This window comes from Cnephaeus nilssonii (genome assembly GCF_951640355.1).
Source record: "Cnephaeus nilssonii genome assembly, chromosome: 18".
NCBI classification, from domain to species: Eukaryota; Metazoa; Chordata; class Mammalia; order Chiroptera; family Vespertilionidae; genus Cnephaeus; species Cnephaeus nilssonii.
The window spans coordinates 12,957,719-12,983,867 of record NC_137089.1 but is presented as its reverse complement, the minus strand read 5'-3'; the positions used below and the strand labels follow the sequence as shown (position 1 = coordinate 12,983,867).

The following is a 26,149-nucleotide window of genomic DNA, read 5'->3' as shown; positions in this document are numbered from 1 at the left end:
GGGAGGAAACGTTTTTTAGGTCGCTTTCCCCTTCTCCCAAGCCGCAGTTTGGGGGTACTTTGCTTAATTCAGAGGAGACTGAATGAGTTTCTGATGGACAGCCGTCCGAGCCGCCGCGCGCGCCGGCCGCCGCCAGGGGGCGCGCGGCCGCCGCAGCGTGAGGCCGCTCTGGCCCCGACGGGCTCCGCTTGTCTCGGTGGCCGCCTCGCTCCTCCGCCCGCCGCCGTCCTCCTCGCCGCCGCCGGGAAGGTGCCGCCGCTGTCACCGCTGCTCGCCGATTCCAAGGTACCTCGGGAGGGGGCCCTGGACCGCCCGGGGCGGAAGCCGCGGACACCTGCCCTGCCAGCCCCGAAGCACCGGAGAGAGGCGGCCCAGGGCCTGGCCGCGGGGCCTGAGGGGCGAGGCCGCCCGGGCTTCCCGCACCTACGCGGCGGCCGCAGGGCATCGGACCGGTCCTCGCGGGCCGGCGGTGCGGGGGCCGGGGGCGCTGGGGCGGCTGTCGGGGCTCGGGGCCGGGGAAGGCCTGCGGGGGCCGTGGCGTCCTGTTTGCGTTTGCGGTGAGGCTGTGGCGCTCCGCGAGGGAGTCCGCCTGCGTTCGCCGGCCGCGGAGGCGCGGGGACCCGGAGGGCCGGGCCGGGCCGAGCCGCAGCCGAGCCGGCCTCCGTCCGGGGCCTGGGCCACGCGAGCGCTGTAGCCGCTGGGATGTAAGCGGATGGATGCCCAGAATGGCCCCTCGCCCCGTGCCCCGGTTAAAAACAACCAGCTTTTGCCCCGTCATTAACATGAGATGCTGAGAGGCAGGTTGCTCACTCCCCAGATTTTCCAACACAGTCTCTGCCTGGAGGACAAGTTATCTCTCTCTCTCTACACACACACACACACACAAACATATACACACTAGAGGCCCGGTGCATGAAATTCATGCAGGGAGGGGGGGGGAGGTCCCTCAGCCCCGCCTGCACCCTCCAATCTGGGACCGCTGGCTCCTGCTTGCCTGCCTGCCTGCCTGATCGCCCCTAACCCCTCTGCCTGTCTGCCTGATTGCTCCTAACTGCCTCTGCCTGCCAGCCTGATCGCCCCTACCTTGCTTCCCTGATGGCCTGATCGCCCCTAACCGCCTCTGCCTTGGCCCCTGGCCTAAGCCGCAGTCTGGCCTCCCTCTGCGGGAGGCGACCCGTTGGATCAGGGGAAGGTGCCGCCCCCATTACCCCGCTGCTGCTGCCACTGCCACCCTGAGCCTGGGTCCTTTGAAGCCGCTGTGGCTTTGTCTGGAAGGGCATCCAGAAGACGTCTGCCCTAATTAGCATATTACCCTTTTATTAGTATAGAATACTGGTACATATACACATATACATATAGTATGTGTATATATGTATATTGATTTCAGAGAGGAAGGGAGAAGGAGAGAGAGAGAGAGAGAAACATCAATGATGAGAGAGAATCATGGATCGGCTGCCTCCTGCACTCCCCACACTGGGGATGGAGCCCTCCACCTGGGCATGTGCCCTTGACCGGAATGGAACTGTGACCTCCTGGTTCATAGGTCCATGCTCAACCACTGAGCCACACCAGCTAGGGCCAGGGGTGATTACTTTTAGAGTATACAGATGTTAAATTAATGTTGTATACCTGGAACTTACATGATTTTTTTTTTTTTAAGTCCTGAGCGTGACATTGTTAGGACAGGTCATCTAGGCATTTTTTTTTAACTTTGGTGGCATTTTTAGTCCTAATATCAGTCAGCTTTTCCTATCGCCAAGTGGTACTGCCTCTTTCATTGAAATGTCTCTCTGCACCCTGGCTGGTGTGGCTCAGTGATGAGAGCACTGGCCCATGTGCTGAAGGGTCTCAGTCGGGTTTGATTTCCCCCCCCCCCTCCCCCAGGGGCACATACCTGGGTTGCAGGTTCGATCCCCAGCCGGGTTGGGGTCGTGTGCCAGAGGTAACCAATCAATGTGTCTCTCACATCATGTCCCTCCCCCACTCCCCTTCCTCTCTCTCTCTAAAGATCAATAAACATATCCTCCAGTGAGGATTAAAAAAAAAAAAATTACAGCCTTTCTGGTTCTTGGTATCCTTATCTGCAAAATAAGGGGATCGGGTTAGAAGATCCTCGATGACCATTCCACCTCTGAATTTTCATGGAAATATTTTAAGTTTCGCCTACGAGCACAATCCTGTGTGCCTTCAAACTATTTTAGGTGAAACATGGTTTAAATTTTGTGGACCATTTAGAAAATAAGGAATTCTTTGCAAACGTTGTAATTCCTATATTTTTAAATAACACCAAATAAATGAATAAGCAAGAATGCCATTTTTGTAGCACTTTAATTCTGTGTAAATGAAATCTACTGAAGTGGGGTCAATGAGGTTTAGATTTCGGAATCGGCCTGGAATCATATTTATGACATTAATTTGTTTGGTAAACTTTTTAAAAGGAAAATTTAACTTCATCCCAACTCTAAATTTTCACAAATTCAGAACTAGTGAGGATTATGATAAGTAACTGAAATTAGAGAAACTTCAGTGGCACTCTTCTTGCTCTATACCTTTACTAGATGCTCAAGTTGCACTTGAAGCCCAGGTAGACCACAAGGTGGCACCATGAGGCCATATAAATAAAGTGTTGCTGTAGGGAAAAAACATATTTTCTTTAAAAAAAATCAAATAAGCTTTTACAGAAGCACTATATGTGCATGAAAGACTGCAGATTGACCTCCCATTGCTTAATTTAATGTCTTTATTACATAATTACTAGAGGCCCAGTGCCTGACAATTCATGCACTGGAGGGGGAGGTCCCTCAGCCAGGCCTGCCACCTCTCACAGTCCGGGAGTCCTCAGGGGCGGGAGGCGACCTGGCCATCTGGGGAAGGTGATGCCCCCATCACACCTCTGCTGCTGCCACTGCCGGCAGCGCAAGCCTCGGCCGGCCCTGGTTACCTGAGCCTCGAGCGGCCCTGGGTGGCTGGACAGCCGCCATCTGAGGCTTGCCTGCACCGCAGGCCCGCCCTGGGCGGCTGGGGGGTTGAGGCTTGCCTGCACCTTGGGTGTCAGCTGGGCAACCACCATCCGAGGCTTGCCCGTGCCTTGGGCTGGCCCTGGGCAGCTGGGGGGTTGAGAGGACTGGGGGACTCTGGAGGCAGGTGCGCGGAGCGGCCAGACCCACCTGGGGGCGGGCCTGGCTGTGCCATGTGACTGCCGCCCCAGCAGGGCCTAGGGGACTGGGCGCCACCATCTTTTGAGGGCATGACAGTCAATTAACATATTCCCTCCTTATTGGCTATAGGTGCCACCATCCTTGTGAGGGTGTGATGGTCAATTAGCATATTTCCTCTTTATTAGATAGGACAAGTTACAAACTGAAAACTTTCAATGGGAGAAGTCTCTTACTAAGAATTTTAAAAATGGTAAAATTACACAGTAAAGATTTTGAAAAATACTGAAAGGTATTAGAGTGAAATAAAATATCCAAGATGACTAATATTCCCTTTGTGAAAATTTAATTTTGATTTATTTTAAGCCAATATCTTTCTAAAACTTGAATTGTAACTACATTTTAATAATGCAAACAAATAATAAAGTAATACAAATATTTCAGGAAATGCATATCAGAAATCCTTTTTTGATTTTTTAAAATTTCCTGATGGAGAAAGAAAATTTTAGGTGTTTTCTCGCTACTTCATTGAATAAGAAATACTTGAAAATAATGAGTCCAGGAATTTAGTCACTTCTTATAAAGTAGGAAACATTTCCAAATATTTTATTGTTGTTTTTTCACACTTATAAAATTTTATTTATGTGAGATGATTGCAAAGAGTTGATTCAGAATATATGAGCTGAACTAATGTTTCCTATAAAGTAAGAAACATTTCCAGATATTGTTTTTCCACAGTTTAAAAAGAAGTTTATTTTCAATAAAATAATTGTAAGGAGTTAATTCAGAATTTGTGGACTAGAACTAATGTTTCCCTTTATGTAATCTTTGATAGAAAAGTTTGTTAAACTGATTTATTATATTAAAAAAATCTTATAAAAACAAACTAAGTGACTTAATTTTTTTACCCATAAAATGAGGATAATGATAGTACTTACCTTACAGAATTTTTATGAGGATTATACCAGTGATTATAAGAAAAAACACTTAAATAGTGCCTGGAGTATAGTAATTTAATAAATGTTAACTATTATGTATCTCAGATGTTGCTAAATAGTTGTTTGCATAGTAATAGCAGATATACATATTCTTTTTTCCCTTTTTTTTAAGCTTCGATTTCTAAGAACCTCTACTAAGTAATATGTGATTAGCCTACTTTTAATTATTATATGAACTTAATCATAACGAACTGGCCTTCCTTAAAGTAGCATTCTGTAATTCACACATTTAACATTAACCTCACCTTTACTGCATAAAGTTAAGAATTTTAGACCCAGTCAAATTAGATTAAACTGTTGGAAATAAGACAAAATGTGAATTCTCCACAAATTTAGAAATAAAGTAAAAATGTATCTGTCATGGTGGATCTAGCTCTATCTAAAAATTACTCCTATTGAACATCTAGTAATTCTTTTTGAGCCTTGGAAGTAAAATTTAGAAGAGTCTACTTATATACTTCCTTTTTCAAATATTCTTCATAGTACTGGCATATCCTGAAAGGATAGTATTCTCAATTCCTTTTTAAATTTACTTAGTACCATGCTTTCAGAAAGACGCCTACCTTTTTTTTTTTTTTTTTTACATTAAGAACTCAAATACTCACATATTGTGTCTTTATTTTGGTTAGATAACTCAAAGATTAAAAATTGGAATTGTAGCCATATGATCTGTGATAATTTAGTATTTCCCTGGCCCTTCTAAGACAATCTTCCTGATTTTATTCACTTCCATAACTTCTTGAGGAAGCTATGAATAGATTTCTAGTGGTTAAGATCTAATTGGGGTCGTAGACATTTTCTTGGCAGGTTTCTAGGAATTAGATCTAATGTATTTGTATAATATTGTTTGACAGCACATAAATCTGTAATTTGATCAAGTTTATTTTCTTATGGGGCCGTGCCAGATCAAAAGAAAATGGCAATAATTAATGTCTTCCTGTGAATTTAAGGGAACATTAAGATTATGGGCAGGGGTGGCTTTATAATCTATAATTCTATCTCCAAACCAGAAGCAAAACTTGTTCTTCTCATAATGTGAACCCTGCTATCTTCAGAGTAACCCACCCTGCACCATTTTAACATGGAAAATTAAAGCCAGATTATGTATTAGAGAGAGGCTTTCATCATAGAGACTTAGTTAGCTCCAGGGCTCAGGACAAGGAAGGAAAATACTAGGCTTTAGGTGAGTGAGAATATTTGTTTAAGGAAATCAATGAAGTGGCTCTGTGACAGGAAGCTTGTCCAAGCTGTACTAGAGAATCGCAGAGAACTAGGAAACAGTTGAGGAGGGCAGATGTTTTGTGGATTCTCAGTCGCCAGGTTATTTGTTGACACTGTTGTGGGACTCGTCCTCACATATAGTTTGTCAGCCCTGGTCTTCACTTCCAACCCAGCACTGATAGCCCTTGTGATAGAACCTGACTTACATATTGTAAATGAAGCTTCATAAAGCACCACTAATTATTTCTCTGTACAGGTTTATTCAGAGGGGTTTGATAACAGTGAACATGAATGACCAGTGAAAGGTTAACCTGAATTTCAGCCAGAGCTGTACATTTGGGATTTGGACTTTAAACCCCACCCCTTAGCATGGCACTGGCACATTGCAGGCACACAGTAAATGTTTGCTTAACAAATTTATGTTGGTTTTTTATGGGCCACACTGCCTGTCCATAGCCCCCTCTGCCACAGTCCCTCAAGAACAAGAGTACAGTGGGTCACACGCTTCTCTCGAACTATCTCTGTGTGCAGCGGGGGCACCTGACTGGCGCCAGCGAAAGCGTGAAGGTGGAGCGGCGCCGCAGTTCAGGAGCAGGGCAGCCATGTGGGGGAGACTGCAGATAGATCTGAGCCAGGGTTTCCTTCACACTGAAAAGAAGAGAGGGAAGACAGTCAGGAGGCGAGCTAGCCACCACTGACAAGAAAAATAGGCATTCTGAATGCTGGTGACTGAGAGTGAATTTTGGGAGCGCAGTTTTTCCCCTGCTGATGACACATAATTTGATTCTTTTTGTTTTATCTTTCTGACATTTTTTCTTATTTGTGGGCAACAGAGCCACTTTATTAAGCCTGTTTGTTCTTCCTGTTCACTACTTTATTACTCGTCAGTTACTTTACTAGCCTCATAAGTTGATGCCTTACCCATAGATTTTCTGGGGAATACCTACAGGCCGCACTAGCTTGTTTGTGTTTAAGAGAACAGCAAGGTCTTTTTCACACCACACCTTTGTTATAACTGAATTTTCCATTTACTGTAGATCCTCTCCGGTACATTCTGGATATCCTGTTGAACCTTCTTAGGAATTCAGAGAACTGTCAGGTGACCACTGAAAAAAGATCTAATTTTAAGGCTTACATGAATATTTCCTGTTGTGGCCTTGCTTTAAGACAGATTCAGTTCTGTGATCAACATGAGAAATGTTATCTATCACTGAGCTTATTAAATTTGGGGTAAGGCTAGCAGTTTCTCAAGGGCACAAAGGAATTCATAAGATACACCACTCTTATTCTTTCTTAAAAACATAAACCAGAAAGGCTTTTCTTTTCTTTTCTTTTTTATTAACTGAGCCAACACTCAAAAGAATCCCAGTCTGCAAACCACAAGAATTCTAACAAAAAACACCAAGTGAATTGTTTTTCAGAATCTATTCATACATAATTTAACCAAAACACATTACATCTTAAAAAGCACTTACGTTGTATTTTATTTTTTTTTAAAGTTTGTGATAGATTTGTCTTTTTTAGTGATCCAATCCAATGAATGCTGTCGGGGGAAATAGGGAGATTATCCTCAAAAAGAAGATTCTTGACAATTTTATTGAGTAATTTCTTCTCATTGGACTAGTTTCTTTTAAAAGCATTATATAATGTCATAATATGAAGTTTATTTTATCTTGATCTCTATAATTCTTAGTCATAAGCAGGTTTTCCCCTTATTTAGAATTATCTTTAACAATTTCTCACTTTTTATATCCAACGGGTCATTAAGTGGGGTAATTTTATCTTATATATTCCTCTCCAGTATTCCCCCTTCTCTCTGCCACTGCTTTAGATCAGGTTCTCATCATTTCTTGTCTGGATTTCTGCAGCGACCTATTGATTGATTTCCCTGTCTCCAATTTGACCCCCTCCAATCTAAGTTCTCCATATTGCCAACTAAGTAATCTTTCTGAAAGACTAATATAACGAACGACCGTGCCATTTTCTTGGCTTAACATCCTTCAATGACTATTTACTAAAATTTGGGTACAATAAACCTTCGTGGAACTGTTGGAACATTAAATAAAATTCAGTAAGAAGCTCTTAGCACAGGCCTTGAGTATCTGTTAATGTTTTCCCTTTGCACAAAGAACCTATGGCAGCAGCAGAGCGCCAGTGTAAGGAAGCCCAGGACTAGAGGGACGGTGGTTCTTACCCGGCTAAAAGGTGTAGGAGCCAAGAATCTCATCAAACCACAGCCATGCTCTGCTGATACCTGGAGGTTGGAGGCTAGGCACAAGAACAGATTGGTCTTGCATCCAGTTCCATTCGTGTTCCAGAAAGAAAGACTTTGACTGATAAGTAACAAGCCAAGCTCATCGCTGACTAAGCTTCAGTAACAGAGTGGGAGTCATCTCTTTTGTTTTCTTGTTTTGGTTTGTTTTCTCTTCAGTTTCTTAGTAAAGATTAGTCAGGCTTTAACTTATTCTTACATGAACCATGGGGGGATTAAGAGAGAGGCACTGAGAGAGAGAGAGAGAGAGAGAGAGAGAGAGAGGGAGGGAGGGAGGGAGAGGGAGAGAGGTTGGGGAGGGAAACCACTGGGGTAGGGAAGTATCAATGAAAGATGTAGACGAACTGACTGGTGAAGCTGCACTACTCAGGTGGGTGAAATATGAGAGAGGACACAGATGGGATTGCTGCCTTTGTCCCACCTCTCTGCTCCTGGACAGACCTGGTTTTCCTCATCTCAGTCTTCAGACAATGGGAGTTTGGTAAAGTCAGATATTAATTAATTAATTAAATATTTAAAAATTATATATATATATATATATATATATATATATATATATATATATATATATATATATAATTTTTTTTTAGAGAGGAAAGGAGAGGGAGAGAGATCGAAACATCAGTGTTGAGAGAGAATCATTGATTGGCTGCCTCCTGCATGCCCCCAATTGGGGATCGAGCCCGCAATCCAGGCATGTATCCTTGACTGGAATTGAACCCAGGACCCTTCAGTTGCTGGCTGATGCTCTATCCACTTAGCCATACCAGTTAGGGCTTTTAAAAAAAAATTAGAGAGGAAGCGGGAGAGAAAGAAACATCGATGTGAGAGCAAAACATTGATCAGCTGCTTCCTACACTCCCCCTACTGGGGATTGAGCCCCAAACCTGGGCAAATGCCCTGACCAGGGATGGAGCCAGCAACCTTTCAGTGCATAGGACAACGCCCAACCAACTGAACCACACCGGCAGGGATAAAATCAGACATTTAGATAGCCATAGAACAGAGGAGGAAAGGTTCAAAACTGTAAAAAAGATGGACAATCTGAAATGATTTATGATATTTCTAATTTTTAAATTGAGTTTGTTGCTTTCCTTAGCTTTTCTCTTTCTATTAAAATTTAAAGTTCGTACTATAAACAACAGTTAGCAGGAACTTATTGGGTATTGATTTTGCTGTTTGGTTTTTTTTTAATGCTGATTAGTTAACTTTTGAGCAGGTAGTTCTGTTTACCATATAGAATATCTCAAATACAATAAGAAGCAAATACATGAAGGAATTATTTTGTTTTAAATAAGAACATGAGGAGCGTGTGCTTGCATTGTGTGTGTGTGTGTGTGTGAAGTCTAAGGATGTGTATCTTTGTTTTCTAAATGCATCTTTCTACATGTATCTTTGTTTTCTAAACTTAAATCTAAGCAGTTATATCTTGCTTAACTTTAAAAATAGCTTAATCTTTTTTACATGGTGAAAGGCAAAATAAAGCTTTATAGTAATTTAATTGCAAATTTGACCCAGCAGATATGAAGGAAATGAGACATTTTAATGGAAAATAAAATGTAATTGATAACTTGGTTGGAGTTTCTGTTTGGAGAGGTAACTCATTGGAGGCAGGAGGCCAAGAAGGATAACAAAAAGTGCTTTTCTGAATGACTTCATTGTCCTGATTCAGTTTGGCTTTACTGAGTCTTACCTCCTATTTCATTACAGGCATCCACCACTTCAGAACAATGTCCTACGTTTTTGTAAATGATTCTTCTCAGACTAATGTGCCCTTGCTACAAGCCTGCATTGACGGAGACTTTAACTATTCCAAGCGGCTTCTAGAAAGTGGCTTTGACCCCAATATTCGTGACAGCAGGGGCAGAACAGGCCTTCACCTTGCTGCAGCCCGTGGGAACGTAGACATCTGCCAGTTGTTGCATAAATTTGGTGCTGATCTTCTGGCCACAGATTATCAAGGCAACACAGCTCTTCATCTCTGTGGTCATGTGGATACTATTCAATTCTTAGTTTCCAATGGACTCAAAATTGATATTTGGTAAGTTCTCTGTGGTTTTTGAAGTCTAGTCATTTCTTCCCATTAATCTCCACCCAGTGGGCTAATCTTGGAGTCTATTGATTTTGTTTCCTCATTGATCAACTGTAGGGATACATTCAGAAGGGCATTGAGAACAATGGAATCTTGTTAGGGGAACGAGGGAACAAGGGGTTGACTTTTAGATTTATGCTGAAGCAGTATACGTTCTTCTAGGAAAATAGTGGCTAGGTTCTGCTATTGTGTATTGTAAGACAAGAAAAAAAGAAGAACTAAAATTTGTTGAAAATCTATTATGGGCTGGGCACTCTGTTTACTTATGTTAGCTCAAAAAGAATAGCTCTTGTAGTAGGTATTATCTTCATTTGACAGATAAAATAGTTGTGACAAGAAAGGTTAAATGACTTGACAGAGGTCACATAGCTAGAATTTGAACCTAGTTCCACCTGATTCCAAAACTTGTTTGCCTTCTGTCATATAACATTCTCTGCCAGCTTCATAATCTCTGTGAGGCTCAGAGTCCTTTTTATACTGAACCATTTGAAGAAGTGGTTCTCTTTATTTGTTTTGGAGATCCTTTCCTTCTTGAGTGGCCACCTTTAAAGCTGAGCTTGACCACAGTTACATGTTGCCCTAATTTATTGGTGCTTTAATGTCTCTAAGTATGAATAAGACAGTAAGTGGTTCTGCTACTATAAAGACAGTATGTGGTGGGAATTGACTACAGGATTCAGTTATTTGGCCTCTTCCTGTTAGTGTTACTAGTAAATAGCTAGGTAAACCAAAGCAGTTTTATTTTGGTTGCTTTTGGGATTTTTTTAATTCTTAGACTTAGAAAATTAATTAGAATTAAGTCTAAGAAAATTAATTAGAATTAAGTCTAAGAATTAAAAAAATCCCAAAAGCAACCAAAATAAACTGCTTTGGTTTACCTAGCTATTTACTAGTAACACTAACAGGAAGAGGCCGAATAACTGAATCCTATAGTCAATTTTATATATATATATATATATTTTTTTTTAATTGATTTCAGAGAGGAAGAGAGAGTGAGAGAGAGATAGAAACATCAGTGATGACAGAGAATCATTGATCCTGCTTGCCCCACAGTGGGGATCAAGCCCGCAACCTGGGCATGTGTCCTGATCAGGAATTGAACCAGTCAACGTTCATCCACTGAGCCATGCCTGCCAAGCTAATTTTTAGACTTTTTAAAGAATATAAACATTCTTCCCATAAAATGTAAATGTCAAATGAAAATGAATCTAGAATTAGATTTTCCAGCTAATTTCTGGGAGGATGCCCTCTTTTTCTTATTTATTCTCATTTATTCACTCTTTTGCCTATACTTCCCTTTTCCTTTTCCCCTAACTCAGAATTCAGGTTTCAGCTTGATCATTGGTTCTGCTCTGGGTTTTCATTTTGGCTTAATTGGGCCTATCTACACAAGTAGGTACTAGCAATGCAATACAACTACTGTGATGACCTCTTTATTTTTTTGACCTTTTTTTAGCAATCATCAAGGTGCTACACCCTTAGTTCTGGCAAAGCGCAGGGGAGTGAATAAAGATGTCATCCGATTGCTGGAATCTTTGGAAGAACAGGAAGTAAAAGGATTTAACAGAGGAACCCACTCAAAACTGGAGACCATGCAGACAGCTGAGAGTGAAAGGTACTTAAGATCTAATTTTTTAGTGAGCAAATCACTTTAAGTCCCTGGATCTTTTATGACAACTTTGTGAGTTTTCTACTTATTTGCTTTCAAGTACAGAGCTTTGATACTTCCTTTGAATTCTATATGGGTCCCTGTGGCTCCCGATAACAGGTGAGAAGCTGTTAACAGAAAGCACCATGTGCCCCATGCACACAATGTTCCGTGCAAGGGAACCTGCTGCCGCGGCAGTGCCAGGGAGCAGAGGTGGCTAGAACTGAAGGTGAGGGAAGCGAGGGGGTTTGAGGGCTTTAGTACAGTCACAGAAGGAGTGGAGTGTCAGAAAGGGAGAGAAGGGTAAGTAAGGCTCAGAATGTGACAATATTAGAAAAGACCAAAAGGTAGTTTCAAGGGTAGGAAAGTGGACTGCTGAGGAAAAGGAAAACAGGAGGAGAGAAAGGAGATAAATTTAACATGTACACAATTCAGTAATGTGAAAGTGAAAGTGACTTTTCCATGAGCTGGAACAAATAAAATGTGGGCTCCTGTGAGTAATTGAAGCTAAGACAGTGACTGACTGGGTCTTAAGTCTCTCATAATTTCTCATCTAGAAGCAGTTCAGAACACAGTTCAGGGGGTGCTGAAAAGGTGACAGACCATTTTTTCTCCTGGCCTCACTGGCTCAACAGATAGTCAGTGAGCCAGACGTTGTTGTGCTAGCATGTAGTTTCATTGACCACCGTGGAGTGTAAGCCTTCTAGATTTTACCAGGTAAGAAGGACTAGGGGTTTATAATAGTCTCCCCCCACAATGTTCAGTGGAATGTATTTCAAGGGCCCTCATCAGGTGTTGACCCAGTAGCTGAGTGATCAGATGTGGATTTAGGATGATGTAGACCACCTAGACCTTCAGGATCATTGTTTCTTTGGGTTCTACATGGAATCCTCTCTATTTTGCATAGTTCACCCTGCAATTCCTTTGTCCACATGATTGCTTTCCTCCCTCTTCATGTGCTAGCTGGTATTATATTCATTTGGACCATTAATTTCACTCTGAAGCTTAGGACTGTTGTTTGCATACTTTTAAATATTTATTGCTGTCAAAGAGTTTTACTTCTAGAATAGTGCATGTTTCTCATGAGTTACCGCTGGAAGCTGACAAGTAGATAAAATAAGCAGGAAGTCAGAGAAGCATTTACAAGGCCTTTTTCTCTCACTGTGTACTTTGGATCTGTCAGAATGCCATAAGCAATTTAATAACATTGTTATCTATTATTTGTCACAGATTATGTTCTTCCAAAATAACTTGAAAGTTATTTTCATCTTTCTATAAAATAGTAGTAAATTACTTCAAGCTTTCTTACCATGAGAAATTTCCAAGAATGTGCTTTTGTTTTTGCTAGGTATATTTTTGAGACCTTGCTTGGTATATTTCGTTAATAGCTAGTTTCTTGGCATCTCTTTATCAGAAATTTTTAACTCATTTTGCCTCAGTTGTGATTACTTAAGAAGTAATTAGTATTTTGAGCAACTCAGTATATTCCTGCTTCTTTCACATATCTTTCATTTCACTTCAGTATGAGAATTTATATTATTTACATCATGTATAAAGCCAGTTCTTCAGAAATTGAATTTTAATATTTGTTCTACCTGGTTGTCCTGTCTTACTTCTGATCCTCAGCATCATGATAAAAATGCAGTGGTTTAAGCTTCAATTAAAAAGCTTACGGCAACATCATTAGTCATTAGGGAAATGCAAATCAAACCACAGTGAAATACCACTTCATACCCAGTAGGATGACTACACTCTAAAAGATGGGCAATAACAAGTGTTGGTGAGGATGTGGAGAAACTGGAACCCTCATCCATTGCTGGTAGGAATGTAAAACAGTTTGGCAGTTCATTAGAAAGTTACACAGTGTTACCACATGAACCAGCAATTTCACTCCCAGTGTGTACTGAAGAAAATTGAAGACATGTTCACACAACAACTTGTACACTAATGTTCATAGCAGCATTATTAAAATAGCTAAAAGGTAGAAACCACCCAAAAGTTCCATCAACTGATAAATAGATAAAGTATCTTCTATCCATCCAGTGGAATATTATTCCACCATAAAAAGTAATGAAATACTGATATGAACTACAACATGGGAAAACTTTGAAAACATGCTACATGAGAATAAGTCAGCCACAAAAGGCCATATATTATATGATTCCATTTATATGAAGTGTCCAGAATTGATGAATAGAAAGTAGATTAGTGGTTGCCAGGAGCTGCAGGAAGAGACAGTGGGTAGTAATGACTGCTAATGGGTATGGAGTTTCTTGCAGAAATGATAAAAATGTTTTGGAATTAGATGGAAATTGTTGTACAACTTTGTGAATATACTAAAAACCACTGAATTGTGCACATTAAAAAGATACAGCCGAAACCGGCTTGGCTCAGCGGATAGAGCGTCGGCCCGCGGACTGAAAGGTCCCAGGTTCGATTCCGGTCAAGGGCATGTACCTTGGTTGCGGGCACATCCCCAGTAGGGGGTGTGCAAGAGGCAGCTGATCGATGTTTTTCTCTCATCGATGTTTCTAACTCTCTATCCCTCTCTCTTCCTCTCTGTAAAAAATCAATAAAATATATTTTTTAAAAAAAGATACATTTTGTGGTATCAGAATTGTATATTAATTAAAAAGTGAGAAAAAGCTTAAAGGAATTGGCTTGCACATGGCATTATGGCATAGCTGTGTAACAATTTACCTTTTCTAGAGCAGAAAATAAACCAAGAGTTTGAATGCATTTATTATAGTATTTTTTATTTCCCTTAGGCTTTGAGACAACATAATTTCTTTCTTTAAAAAAAATATTTTTATTGCATTTAGAGAGGAAGGGAGAGGGAGAGAGAGAGAGAAACATCAGTGATGAGAGAGAATCATTAATCGGCTGCCTCCTGAATGGAGCCCGCAACCCGGGCATTTGCCCTGACTGGGAATCAAACGGGGACCTCCTGGTTCATAGGTCAGTACTCAGCCACTGAGCCACACAGGCCAGGCAGCATAATTTCTTAAGGGCCTATATAAATCAAGTTGGTGAGAAATATTTCCCTACTCCTCCTATATCCTAAGTTTAATTTAGTTCCTTTTTTGTAGGTACAGTTTGACTAAGACAGTGTAGATGACAAATGTACCCAAAAATTCACATGCACACACACCGTCATGCTAGAAGTGGGTATTCCGAGGACAGTAGAAACATTTCCTACATTGTTGAATAGAGTCACTGTAGAAAATTCTGATAGGCAGAGTGTGATGAGCTCCTGGAGAAGGCTCCATGAATTCCCATTTTACATCTAACAGCTTGGAGTATGAGAGCATGTCAGCTCAGGTATAATCAGTAAATTTTATGTCAGCATTAACTTCTGACCTTCTTTATCTGTTTATGGTTTTACATGTTTAAACCTTCTTAACGTTCTAATCTTATTTTTAACTTGCTTCAGTTTTCCTAAATTTTTGTATTGTTGTAAATTCCCACTGAAAATGTCTTCTTGTATTCAGAGAATAAACATCTTTTAATATGAAAAATTGTGGGTGTCAAGCACACTGGCTCAGTAGGAAGTCAGCTTCCCGTGATGAGAGAAGGCCTCTCATAGGAAAGGCTGAAGGACTCTGGTTGACAGTGTCAAGAAGTAAAATGAAGCTGTAGATTAAAAAACAAAACAAAACAAAACAAAAAAAAACCTGCTAATTTTATATAGTGAACCAGACTTTAAAACACCGTTTTATGCTGTTTGCATTGTTTTGTACTCAGGTGGTTGGAAGAATATGAAAGGGTTTAGGGAGGGTAGTAATGACTTTTTCTAAGCAATAGATAGTTGAAACATATGATTATGGTCATTGTGGCTTTAATCTAAATGATAGCCTGCTGTTCAGCCTTCGTGTTGTGACATAATTGTGGGTGCTAATCCCTTTGAGCTTTGAACTCATCATAGTGCGGGCTTTCAGATACGGAAGTCAGATATACTGTTTTCTGTTTATAGCAGTCATATTTCTCCTTGATAGAGTTCTGAAAGCCAGAGTCAATGCTTTTATGGTGTTTGTATTACCTTATTTCAACTAGGTTCAGCCATTATGCAGAAGAGAAATAATCTTATTTTGTACTAGAGGCCCCATGCGTGAAATTTGTGCACTGGGGCGGGGGGGGAGGCGGGGATGGGGTCCCTCAGCCCGGCCTGCACCCTCTCGCAGTCTGGGAGCCCTCGGGGGATGTCTGACTGACGGCTTAGACCCACTCTTCAGAGGGAGTGGGCCTAAGCTGTCAGTCGGACATCCTTAGCATGCCACGGAAGCGGGAGAGCCTCCTGCCACCACCGCTGTGCTCGCCAGCCATGAGCCCGGCTCAGGGCTTCTGGCTGAGCGGTGCCCCCCTTGTGAGAGCACACTGACCACCAGGGGGCAGCTCCTGCATTGAGCGTCGGCCCCTGGTGGTCAGTGCGTGTCATAGCGACTGGTTGTTCTGCCATTTGGTTGATTTGCATATTAGCCTTTTATTATATAGGATTATTGTAAAACTAAAACCAGTGGGAGGAAACTATTAAAAAGAATTCCTAATGAGTAGACTTGTTCAAATGTACAACAGATTGAGAAGTAAGCTTCCATTATTAGAGAATTACAGATAAAAGAAGAAATTCCTTCATTGATCAGATTATTAAAGTAAATAATAATCCTCTTTTAACTTTAAGTTTCACACACTGTAGTAAATGATTTTTTAGATTTGCCCATCTTTGCTTATTTTCATTAACACAAATTCTCAAATTACGAATCTTCGTTTTGAATTCTTCTAAATTTAAAATAAATTTGGTTTAGTATCTGATGGAAACAACTCATTTGATCTACTTTAAGACTCCTGCTTGGGACTTTTTATTAGAAAAGGACTTTTAACTTTGACTCTGCTAGATACAAATCCAGGAAACATAATTATTATAGTTTAGCAACTTACAGTTCAAGGTAGCTTGTCCAAATACATAAATCAGTACATGAGTGTGTGAGATGTATATGTACATACATCAGTTTTCTGCTTGTGAGTATTGTGTTGTAAAGTTGCTCTTTTCTAAATAATGGTTTCTATTGTTTTATGTTTTTGAAATAGGTGAAATGTGTTGTTTCATGCCTATTTCTTTTTTCTTTGCCTCTTTCACAGCGCCATGGAAAGCCATTCCCTCCTCAACCCCAACCTACAGAAAGGTGAAGGCGTCCTGTCCAGCTTCCGAACCACATGGCAGGAGTTTGTAGAGGATCTGGGCTTCTGGAGGGTTTTGCTCTTGATCTTTGTCATTGCTCTCCTGTCTCTTGGTATTGCCTACTATGTGAGCGGGGTGCTACCCTTCGTGGAAAACCAGCCAGAACTGGTGCATTAACGGAGCTCATGGAAGGTGCGGCACATGCCTGTTTCCTGGCTTCAGTGTTTCTCAGTTTCTCAAAATTGTTCTCTTAGTGCAAGGCAGTGAGGTCTGTACATTTTTTTCTTTTTGCATTTTTACATATTGTAATCCTTTAGAATGGCATGTTCATTTGAACTGACTGCATACTGTAGTCAGTATACTGCATCCTAAAGCTACCTGTGACTCAACCTGACTTCTTAGAAACACACAGCCTTGTGTGATAAAAACATGGAAATGACTAAAGAAAGAAAGATAAGGGAAGTCCTTGCTATAGAAACCTAACCCTAATATAGGACCAACTGAAGTGACGTGTTCAAAAAGAAAAAAGGTTTCCTTGTGTGGTTAGTTTTGGTTGGTGGTTTTGTTTTGTTTTTGTTTGTTTATTTTTGCAAGAGCCCCTTTTCTCTTTTTATTTATAGTCTTGGAATAGAGGAGAGAATGAAATATTCAGCTTAAAACTTTAAGTGCTAAAACAACAACAACAACAAAAAAACACACTTGAAGTGCTTTTTTCAAATTCCGCATGGTAAGTCAGTATTGTTGAATCTGTTTGGTTTATTTTAGTACTTTCAAGTTTAGTCACAAACCAAATAGATTTTTTGAAAGTGAGCTATATTTTCTTTAAAAATTATTGATTTGATCTTATATTTATTTGTTTTTAGGATAATTTTGTGTGGGTTTTTTTGTAAAGTGCTTTGCTTGTTGTTAATATGTGTGGCAAATGAACTTGAGGAGTTCATTTTGTTCACTTTTCAATTTCCCCTAGAGTTTATTTCAAGGACAATCTGTCCATCAAAAATATAGTCAGAAAACTTTTTCTGTTTAGTAGTTAGCAGGGAAAAATAACTCTGATATTTAATGGTCACTGTTATTTTGTAGTGCTATTACGATAGTGGAAAATTCAGTTCTATAAGCTTGCCATGTTGTCACAATTGTATTGTAGTTCATATTTATTTCATTTTATGTGCAGCCCTTGTAGAGGCCCTGTAGGATTGTCATAACAATTTCAGCCATATCAGTAATTCTCCGGAGGCAAGAACGGATGGCGTATTTCTGAGTTAACAGTTGAACACGATTGTACTGGGTGTCATAAATGTTTTATGAATGGTAATATTATGTAAATTGAAATTTGGCTCCTAAACTATATTGAAGCATTCAGGAGTATGTTTGAAGGCCTCTTTTGTTAATGATTCTGTTATGTATAAAAAATGTTCTTGGGCTATTAAAAAAGAATATGAAGACTTGATAATTGTTCATTGGGTATAGTCAGAAAACTATAATGAAAGAACTAATGGTTCTACTTTTTAGAACAAAGACTTCTAAGCTACTGCTAATTGAATTGTTGCTAGAATTCGAACTTTTAGCTTAGAATAGAATTGGCATTTCTGTGATTCTTGTTGCTTCTTGTTATTGGCTTTTTTGTATTTACATATCTAAGATTGAGGAGGCTTTATCCTCCCTTTCTTCTCTCTTTCTCCCTTGAAGAGCTGTTTTAAAATGCCTGATTTATCTGGCTGCTTCAGTACCAGCTCACGGAGTCTTGCTTTTAGGTTAGATAACAAAATAAACCTTACTTGATGTAAATACAATAAAAACTGGATTTTAGAACAGAGAGCACTAGAACACTAGAAATCAAAATATGTTCATAATGAAAGCTGTGGAACTAGCTTTACATTTGTTTGTAAATCGAAACAGATATGCAAATTGGCTAAATATATATGTACATATGTTGCACTTTTATGTTTCCTTTTAAGTCCTGATTTCTTTGTATTTTATTCTCTGCATCAGAATTTAGCGACACTACCAATAAATGTATATATAATCTCTTAATCACAATCCAATTTTCAGTGTATCATAGTTTTTCTTTTAATTTAAAGTGTGCTTTTTTGTTTCTTTTTTGTTTTAAGGTTTGTTTGTTTTTAAAAATGGGTTGCAATTTGTTTTAGAAAACAAAGAGTTTTTTTTCAGATGTGATTTAATAGTTATATCAAGTTTACATGTTTGCCTTATAATTGCTCTGAAACTAATTTGGGTGAATTGCTTTTGGATTTAAAAGTGATAATAACTTTGGTGCTTAACTACCTCCCAGTTATACAAGTCACATTACATGCCTCATTTCATTTCATCCTTATGTCCCTCCAGCCCCACTTCATTTCCCCTTTTTATAAGACGAGGGAACTGACACAAGGAGGGATAAGTAGCTTGTCCAAGGTCAAAGCTAGGTCATATAGAGAAACAGGTTTTTGAGATTGAGGCTCTATCCCCAACGGTAAGTTTTCTTTTTCTTATCCCCGCTGTCTGTCATGAATCTGGCGGTGGAACCATCCAGAACCTTGCCTGCTGCCGTCTCAGCAGCATGTTATTAAAATTTCCACTCCTGTTCCTAAATACGGTACTTATCTTTTTCTCTTTCTATAATGTGCCATTTCCCACATCCTCCCAATATTACTAATCTTTAAAATTCAAGCTCAAACCCCTGGTATGATCAGAAAAGCTTCCATTGTTAACCATATCTGACTGCCCACTTCTGTCCCATTTCCTTATTGTTTATCATAATTGTAAGCAGGTATTTTGTTTTTCATTTGTCCCTTTAATTGTAAGTTCATGAGAGCAGACACTTAGTCAAGTTTTACTACCCTATCTGTCCGCAGTGCATCCCATACAACTCTTTGTACACAAGTACTAATAGCATTACGTTGTCACCTGTAGCTACATATTTTCTTTTCAGATGAAATAGCTTTTATCTTTCACATGTTTCCTTCAACATGCTACAGGTGTGGACTGTGCTAGTCCTTCTCCCACAGTATGCCTGCCACTTGATTGAGGAAACACGTGGTCCTGTCCTGTGACGCTCCTTTACCTGAGAGCATGAGGCTGTGGGCCAGCATACTGCTTTCTCCACCGCTTCGCACAGGCGTCCCGAAGCCGTGCTCACCTGGTGGTGGTGTTTTAACCAGGCCCCAGTCTTTGCCTTGTGAGGCTATGTGTGTATCAGAGTGCCTTCAGCTGCAAGAAACCCAAACCCACAGTGGCTCACACTGTAGGAAGTGTACTGAGTTTTATAACTGGAAGTCCAGAGGTCAGCACCCCAAGGTGACATAATGCAAATTTATTTATTTAATTTTTTTGGCCGAATTTTATGGTTTTATTAACACAAACACAATGTGCACACAATCTGTCTATTCACTTCCTTCGCTGCGCAGCCTGGCATTGGGATCGGTGACTGAGGGCCAGCTGGGCTGCTCTCCCCGCAGTGGCTCTGCGGGTCTTTGGGGAGACGTTGTGAGCAGTGTCAGCACAGTCAGACTTGTTGCGCATCAGCAGCACTTGACGCTTCTCGACGTTATGGACCAGAAACTTCCGACAGCCACTGGGCGGCATGTGCTTTGTTTTCCTGTTGCTCCCATAGCCGATGTTGGGCATCAGGATCTGGCCCTGGAATCTTCTATGCACCCCATTGTCAATGCCTCCGGGTTTCCACCAGTTCCGCTTAATTTTGACATATTGGTCTGACTGGTGCCGGATGAACTCCTTGGTCCTCTTGGGTTTCACGAGGGGTCTGAGGGCAGCCATGGTGCCGAGCAGGAGACAGCTGCCATCTCCGTAGGCAGCGCCGAGGAAGAGGACATAGTGCAGGTTTAGCTCAGTTCCCCTGTGCTTCGGGCTCTTCCCTCCTGTTTGTTGGCTTCCTCCTTCAGCTGGTTTTGAGATGAGTCCAGGATTTTCAGGCCTCACTTCCATTTGGAACCACGGAGAGAAGAAGAAAGAGACCATCTTTTCTGTGGCTCTCTCCCAGGAAACTTTCCTTCGAAGCCCCCACATTTCTAGCGTCCAGGAGCCGCAAGAGGCTATTGTATGGGACAGGACAGCCCAGATAGGTGACATTTTCATTTCTGCAGAAAGTGCTTTTGGACAGCAGTGTTCTACAATCTACCTTGGGCTTTGGGCTCAAGTCAGGCCAGGTCAGTATGGAGCTAAATACTGAACCTTATTATAGCAGTGCCTGCCCCAAGTACTTCTACTGAGTTCTTTATTAATAAGCAGTAAACACGTGCTGGCGGGTGTTGCTCAGTGGTTAGATCATTGACCTGCACACCAGAGGGTTGTGGGTTCGATTCCTGGTCAAGGGCATGTACCTGGGTTGCAGGTTCAATCCCCGACCCAAGTCCAGGTGTGTGCAGGAGGCAACCAATCAATGTGTCTCTCTCACATTGATGTTTCTCTCTCTCTCTCTCTCTCTCTCCCTCCCTCCCTCCCTCCCTTCCCACTCCCATTCTCTCTAGGAATCAATGGAAAAATATCCTCACTCCTCGTGTGAGGATAAAAATAAAATAAGTGGCAACACCGTACAGTGCTTATTAACTCATCCAATCTTGGCACATTGCTGTTGTTATCCACACCTCACAGGGAAAGTAAGGTACCTGAGGTGGTTGCAACGACATGCCCAAGGTCACATAGCTGTCAATGGCAGAGCTGGGATTTGAACTCAGGCAGTACCAGAACAGAAGTCTCTTCCTCTGCCCGTCACGCTATGACGCCTTCCTCTGCTTAGCTGTGATGCAGTTGTCTTGAAGTCAGGACCAGCACTATGCACGTACCTGACCACTGCGTCTATCCGAAGGAAAGTCACTGGGGCTGCTGCCGGCACAGTTATCCTTTATGAAGACCCCTGAGGAGGAATTTGTGCTTCCTGCAACCACAAACTACGTTTCTGCTGAGCTTTGCTTTCATCGTATGTTCTGTATGAATTATGTAATTGACCGGGTAGAATTCCTCTTTCACATTAGAGGGTGAAAGCGTCATGCCAAACGTGGGTTCTACCAGAAGCAGCTGTAGCATAGGTCTTCCTGGTGATTGGTGTTAGAACCTCACTCCCGGTTTACTTTATATCGTCATCTTTTGTTTCATCTTCTTCTTCTAAGTGTTCACTCTCACTTATGCTATCCTGTATTTCTTAAGCCCCCTTAGATTGGACAGTTATTCTTATTAGTACGAATTGCTGGGATGACCACAGTGATGCCTGTCAAGTTCTGGACGCTGGCAGCAGGAAACGCATTGACCTTTTGCAATTGGAAACCGTACCTTGTTGCCTTCCGTTCCAAATGCAATCATGGTTTCTGGCGTACTGGCAATGGTCAGCTTACCTTATTTATGTCTCTCTTTGTTCCAAACAGGATTAAGCTCAGCTGAATAAGCAGGTATTACTCTAAACTCTGGAAATCAAATGTCTTGGGTTTTTCTGGCATTCTGATGAGTCACTCCAGTGAAGCCTGAGACATGAACATTAACGAGTGACTATAATAACAGAATTGTGGCGATGGAGGGACATCGGAAGTTACCTAGGGAGGGGACAAGGCAGCCCCACAATTAAGAAAAGGGCAGCCCTAGCCGGTTTGGCTCAGTGGATAGAGCATCGGCCTGCGGACTCAAGGGTCCCAGGTTCGATTCCCGTCAAGGGCATGTACCTTGGTTGTGGGCACATCCCCAGTAGGGAGTGTGCAGGAGGCAGCTGATGGATGTTTCTCTCTCATCGATGTTTCTAACTCTCTCTCCCTCTCCCTTCCTCTCTGTAAAAATCAATAAAATACATTAAAAAAAAAAAAGAAAGAAAGAAAAGGGCAGAACAGCTATGTGAACCCAGACATGGTCTGCCAGCCTCGCCTCTGCTGCCTGCCCACTCCTCACAGGTCCCCCGCCCACCCAGGGGTTATGCCAAAAGTCATTTTAAAGGACAAGTGGCTTGTGTTAGATGCATGAACATATGCTTTCTTGCCATTGTGTTCTGTGTACTTTAATGGTTAACCAAAGCGCCGACCTGTTCCTTAAGCTGATACAGTCACCAACCACGGAGGCCTCTTTTTGTAAGTCTAATCTCCATTTGTGAACAGGAAAATCACTACAAACCTATCATCTTCCCTTGATAAACATTAAAAAACTTTTTTTTTTTTTTTGCTAATCCGCACCCGAGGATATTTTTCCCTCATTGATTTTTAGAGAGAGTAGAAGGGAGGGGGAGAGACAGAGAAACATCAACGTGAGAGAGACACATCGATTGGTTTCTCCTGCATGTGCCCCACTGTGGGGCCAGGGTTCGAGCCTGCAACCCAGGTAAGTGCCCTTGAGCAGAATCAAACCTGTGACCCTTCAGTCCAAGAGCCGATACTCTTAACCACTGAGCCAAACTGGCTAGGGCAGTGGTCGGCAAACTCATTAGTCAACAGAGCCAAATACCAACAGTACAACGATTGAAATTTCTTTTGAGAGCCAAATTTTTTAAACTTAAACTTCTTCTAATGCCACTTCGTCAAAATAGACTCGCCCAGGCCGTGGTATTTTGTGGAAGAGCCACACTCAAGGGGCCAAAGAGCCGCATGTGGCTCGCGAGCCGCAGTTTGCCGACCACGGCCCTAGCAGGTGTGGTGTTCCCACCTCTTCACCGCTCAGTCACTACTCTTTCTTATTAGAACAGGTATGTCTTCAGTCCCAGTGTCTGCTGCACACCTTCAATTCAAGTGAGGACCCTGAGTGACATTTACAGGACCCTTGGTGAACGTAAGCCCTGGAGTTAGGAAACGCTTGGTGGTGTTCACAAGGCCACTCATGCCTGGTTCTCAGGTGTGTCAGATGTCTGTGGTGTTCACTGAGCTTTTCTGTATTTCCTAGGGGTCCTTTTTCACATCTTGGGAAGCAATTCTAAAAGGAAGTGAGAAATGTGTGAGTATAGGAGAACTACTCAGGGCGACAGTGTCATTGTGTCTGCTTAGGGATCTCTCACTTAGGAGCATTTAGTAGGTTGTTCTCTCCCGGTACCCCCTACATTTTGTTCTGTTTATTATTTTTTCATGTCCAAATTAGTCTAAGGATCAATTGAATAATAAACTCTGACCTAAGGTACTTTCAACTGGAAGTATGCAACCGTAAATCTACTCCTGAGACTTTTTTTTTAATGGTAAATTTTTTATTTGCTGGAACCATTACAAATAAATGTGTGCATATATTATTTTATGATTATACTAGCGTTCCCGTTGCAGGAAAAATCCTGCAAAAGGGTTTCCTGCTGCACTCTACCCCGCCCCGCCTCCGCTCCTCCCTTGTCCCCCGGCCCGCCTTCTCCGCCAGCCCGCCCCATTCGCCTTCCTTCTCCCCCGGCCCCGCCTCCGCTCCTCCCTTGTCCCCCGGCCCGCCTTCTCCGCCAGCCTGCCCCACTCGCCTTCCTTCTCCCCCGGCCCCGCCTCCGCTCCTCCCTTCTCCTCCCCCCGGCTTGCTTGCTTCTCCGCAGCTTTGCTCCCTTCAGCATCTCTTGGCTTCTTTCTAAGCTGTCTTGATATGCAAATTAGCCGTCATCTTTGTTGGGGTAATTTGCATACTCGTCCTGATTGGTTGGTGGGCGTGGCTTGTGCGTAGCGAAGGTGCTGTCAATTTGCATATTTGTATATTATTAGGTAGGATTTCAGCAAATTCAAATTATTTTATCTTATTTATAGCATCCATTTATATTCTTTTTAAGATTGTATGATATGCATTCTGTACACATACCGAATGCTTATGTGTTTTTGTATGTGTCATTAAACCAAATTCCTTCTGGAGGTTCAAGAAGAATCACTAACCTAATTCTCTTGAATCCTCATGCTCTAAATTACAAGTACTTAGAAGCGAGGCATTGCAGAGTTAGTTATTTCTTCCTATAATAGGCTATGAGAAGGTTATTCTCTGTCGCAATAAAAATTAATATTCCCTTTCTTTGGGGATTAATTTCCAAATTCGAAGACTCTGGGTCAGAGTTGGCTGGACTGTTTCCACTGAAGTTTCAGCCCCTAAGAAACAAAAACAGGTTTTGAAGTAGTTTCTAGGTCACTGGCACAGAAAACTGGCAAAACGCTGTAGCTGCCTTTGGATAGTCCTACTTAGTACAATTCCATCAGCACAGGCTGTTCTTTTGGCCTGTGACTCAAACTTAGGAGAAAATAAAATATGGGGGTCCCCAAATTTGCTCTATAGCTTTCGGGTTTGGGTGAGTCTCCCTCATTTTAGTAAATCCCCTGACTTTGAGGAGGGAAGACACATTTAATCAGATATAAGTTCTATATTTCACCCCACTGAACTGTTTACAGTTTTTTGTTATTTGCATTTAAATTCCATTTTTGGATCAGAATACTGAAAAATGTGCGGACTTGGAGTGAATAGATTCGTGCTCTACTTAATGTGGACTGACCGTGGTAAAATAATTGAAGCTTTCAGAACCTCTGTTTTTGTAAAACAGAAATAAATACCCATCTCATAGACTTATGAGGAATAAAAATAACTTAATCTGAGTGCTGCGTGTGTGTGTGTGTGTGTGTGTGTGCCTGGCCCTATAAGGGCTGATACTGTCATCCCTGTAAAGAAAACAAGGCTTGAACAGCTAAGTCCGCTTCCTGAGGGCGTGGAGTAGACCAGACCAAGAGCCTGCCCGGTTCTGGCGATGTGTGGGCAGCCTGAGGCACGGTGCCTGTCCCGCTGAGTCACTACATCTGAAAGTGCCTGGTACTCTACAGAGGCTCAGTGTAAGTTCTCCCTCTTTTTTCTTGGCAGAATAAAAGATGTGATTTATTGACTTACTCTAGCTGTTTATGAGTGAATGGTTTAAACATTATCACACAATTTCTGAATTGCTGAGGAAGCTTTAATAACTGCTTTATTAATAAGAACCCCTGTCCAAGCGTCTTCTTAGCAGCGGCCTGATAGGGGCCCATAGAACCCCCCAGGCCTCATCTCATTAGCTCTGGGGGCCCCTCCTCAGTTAAGGAACCTTTCAAACCCAGAGACCCCTCAGTGACAGGGAGGAGGAAAATGCTCAGGTCCATGACTGGGAGCTGCCCAACCTCACGCCACACTGAGAAGGGGAGGGCACCTTTCTTAACCAATGAAGCTTTAAAATGTCAAACGCACACCCTGTAAGACTCAAGAGGATGATTTCCATCAAGTTCCCTGAGGAAAGACCCAGGTGTTGGTAGCCACAGTTACTGAGTTCTCTTAAAGGGGATTCCTCGAATAGAACTACTCTTGAAGATAACAGAACAAATGAGAATTATGGAAGCTTCTATTTTCTTTCCAGTTGAGCTTTTCTGTTTAGGAAGCATGACGCTTTTCTCTGGTGATTTTTGCACCTGTGATTATGGTGGTGCTGTTAGATCCCCAGAGATATAGTGACATCATTTTGCCTAATTACAGAATTAAATATATATATATATATATATATATATATATATATATATATATATATATATATATATTTCAGAGAGGAAGGGAGAGGGAGAGAGATAGAGAAACATCAATGATGAGGATCACTGATTGGATGCCTCCTGCACACCCTACACTGGGGATCAAGCCTGCAACCCAGACATGTGCCC

The 26,149-nt window shown here is 41.7% G+C and overlaps 2 protein-coding genes across 2 annotated transcripts; one reads left to right on the top strand and one right to left on the bottom strand.

Annotated features, from left to right (window-relative positions):
* Positions 1-161: 161 nt before the first annotated feature.
* On the top strand, positions 162-18,590 carry ANKRD46 (ankyrin repeat domain 46). Its single transcript, XM_079795800.1, has 4 exons — positions 162-285; positions 9,357-9,687; positions 11,195-11,353; positions 16,520-18,590. Exons 2-4 carry the CDS (start codon positions 9,377-9,379, stop codon positions 16,734-16,736), a joined length of 687 nt encoding a protein of 228 aa, XP_079651926.1. The 5' UTR covers positions 162-285; positions 9,357-9,376; the 3' UTR covers positions 16,737-18,590.
* A 146-nt stretch (positions 18,591-18,736) lies between these two features.
* Positions 18,737-20,786, bottom strand: LOC307114003 (uncharacterized protein). Its single transcript, XM_079796109.1, has one exon. It carries the CDS (start codon positions 20,649-20,651, stop codon positions 19,944-19,946), a length of 708 nt encoding a protein of 235 aa, XP_079652235.1. The 5' UTR covers positions 20,652-20,786; the 3' UTR covers positions 18,737-19,943.
* Between the last annotated feature and the right edge of the window lie 5,363 nt (positions 20,787-26,149).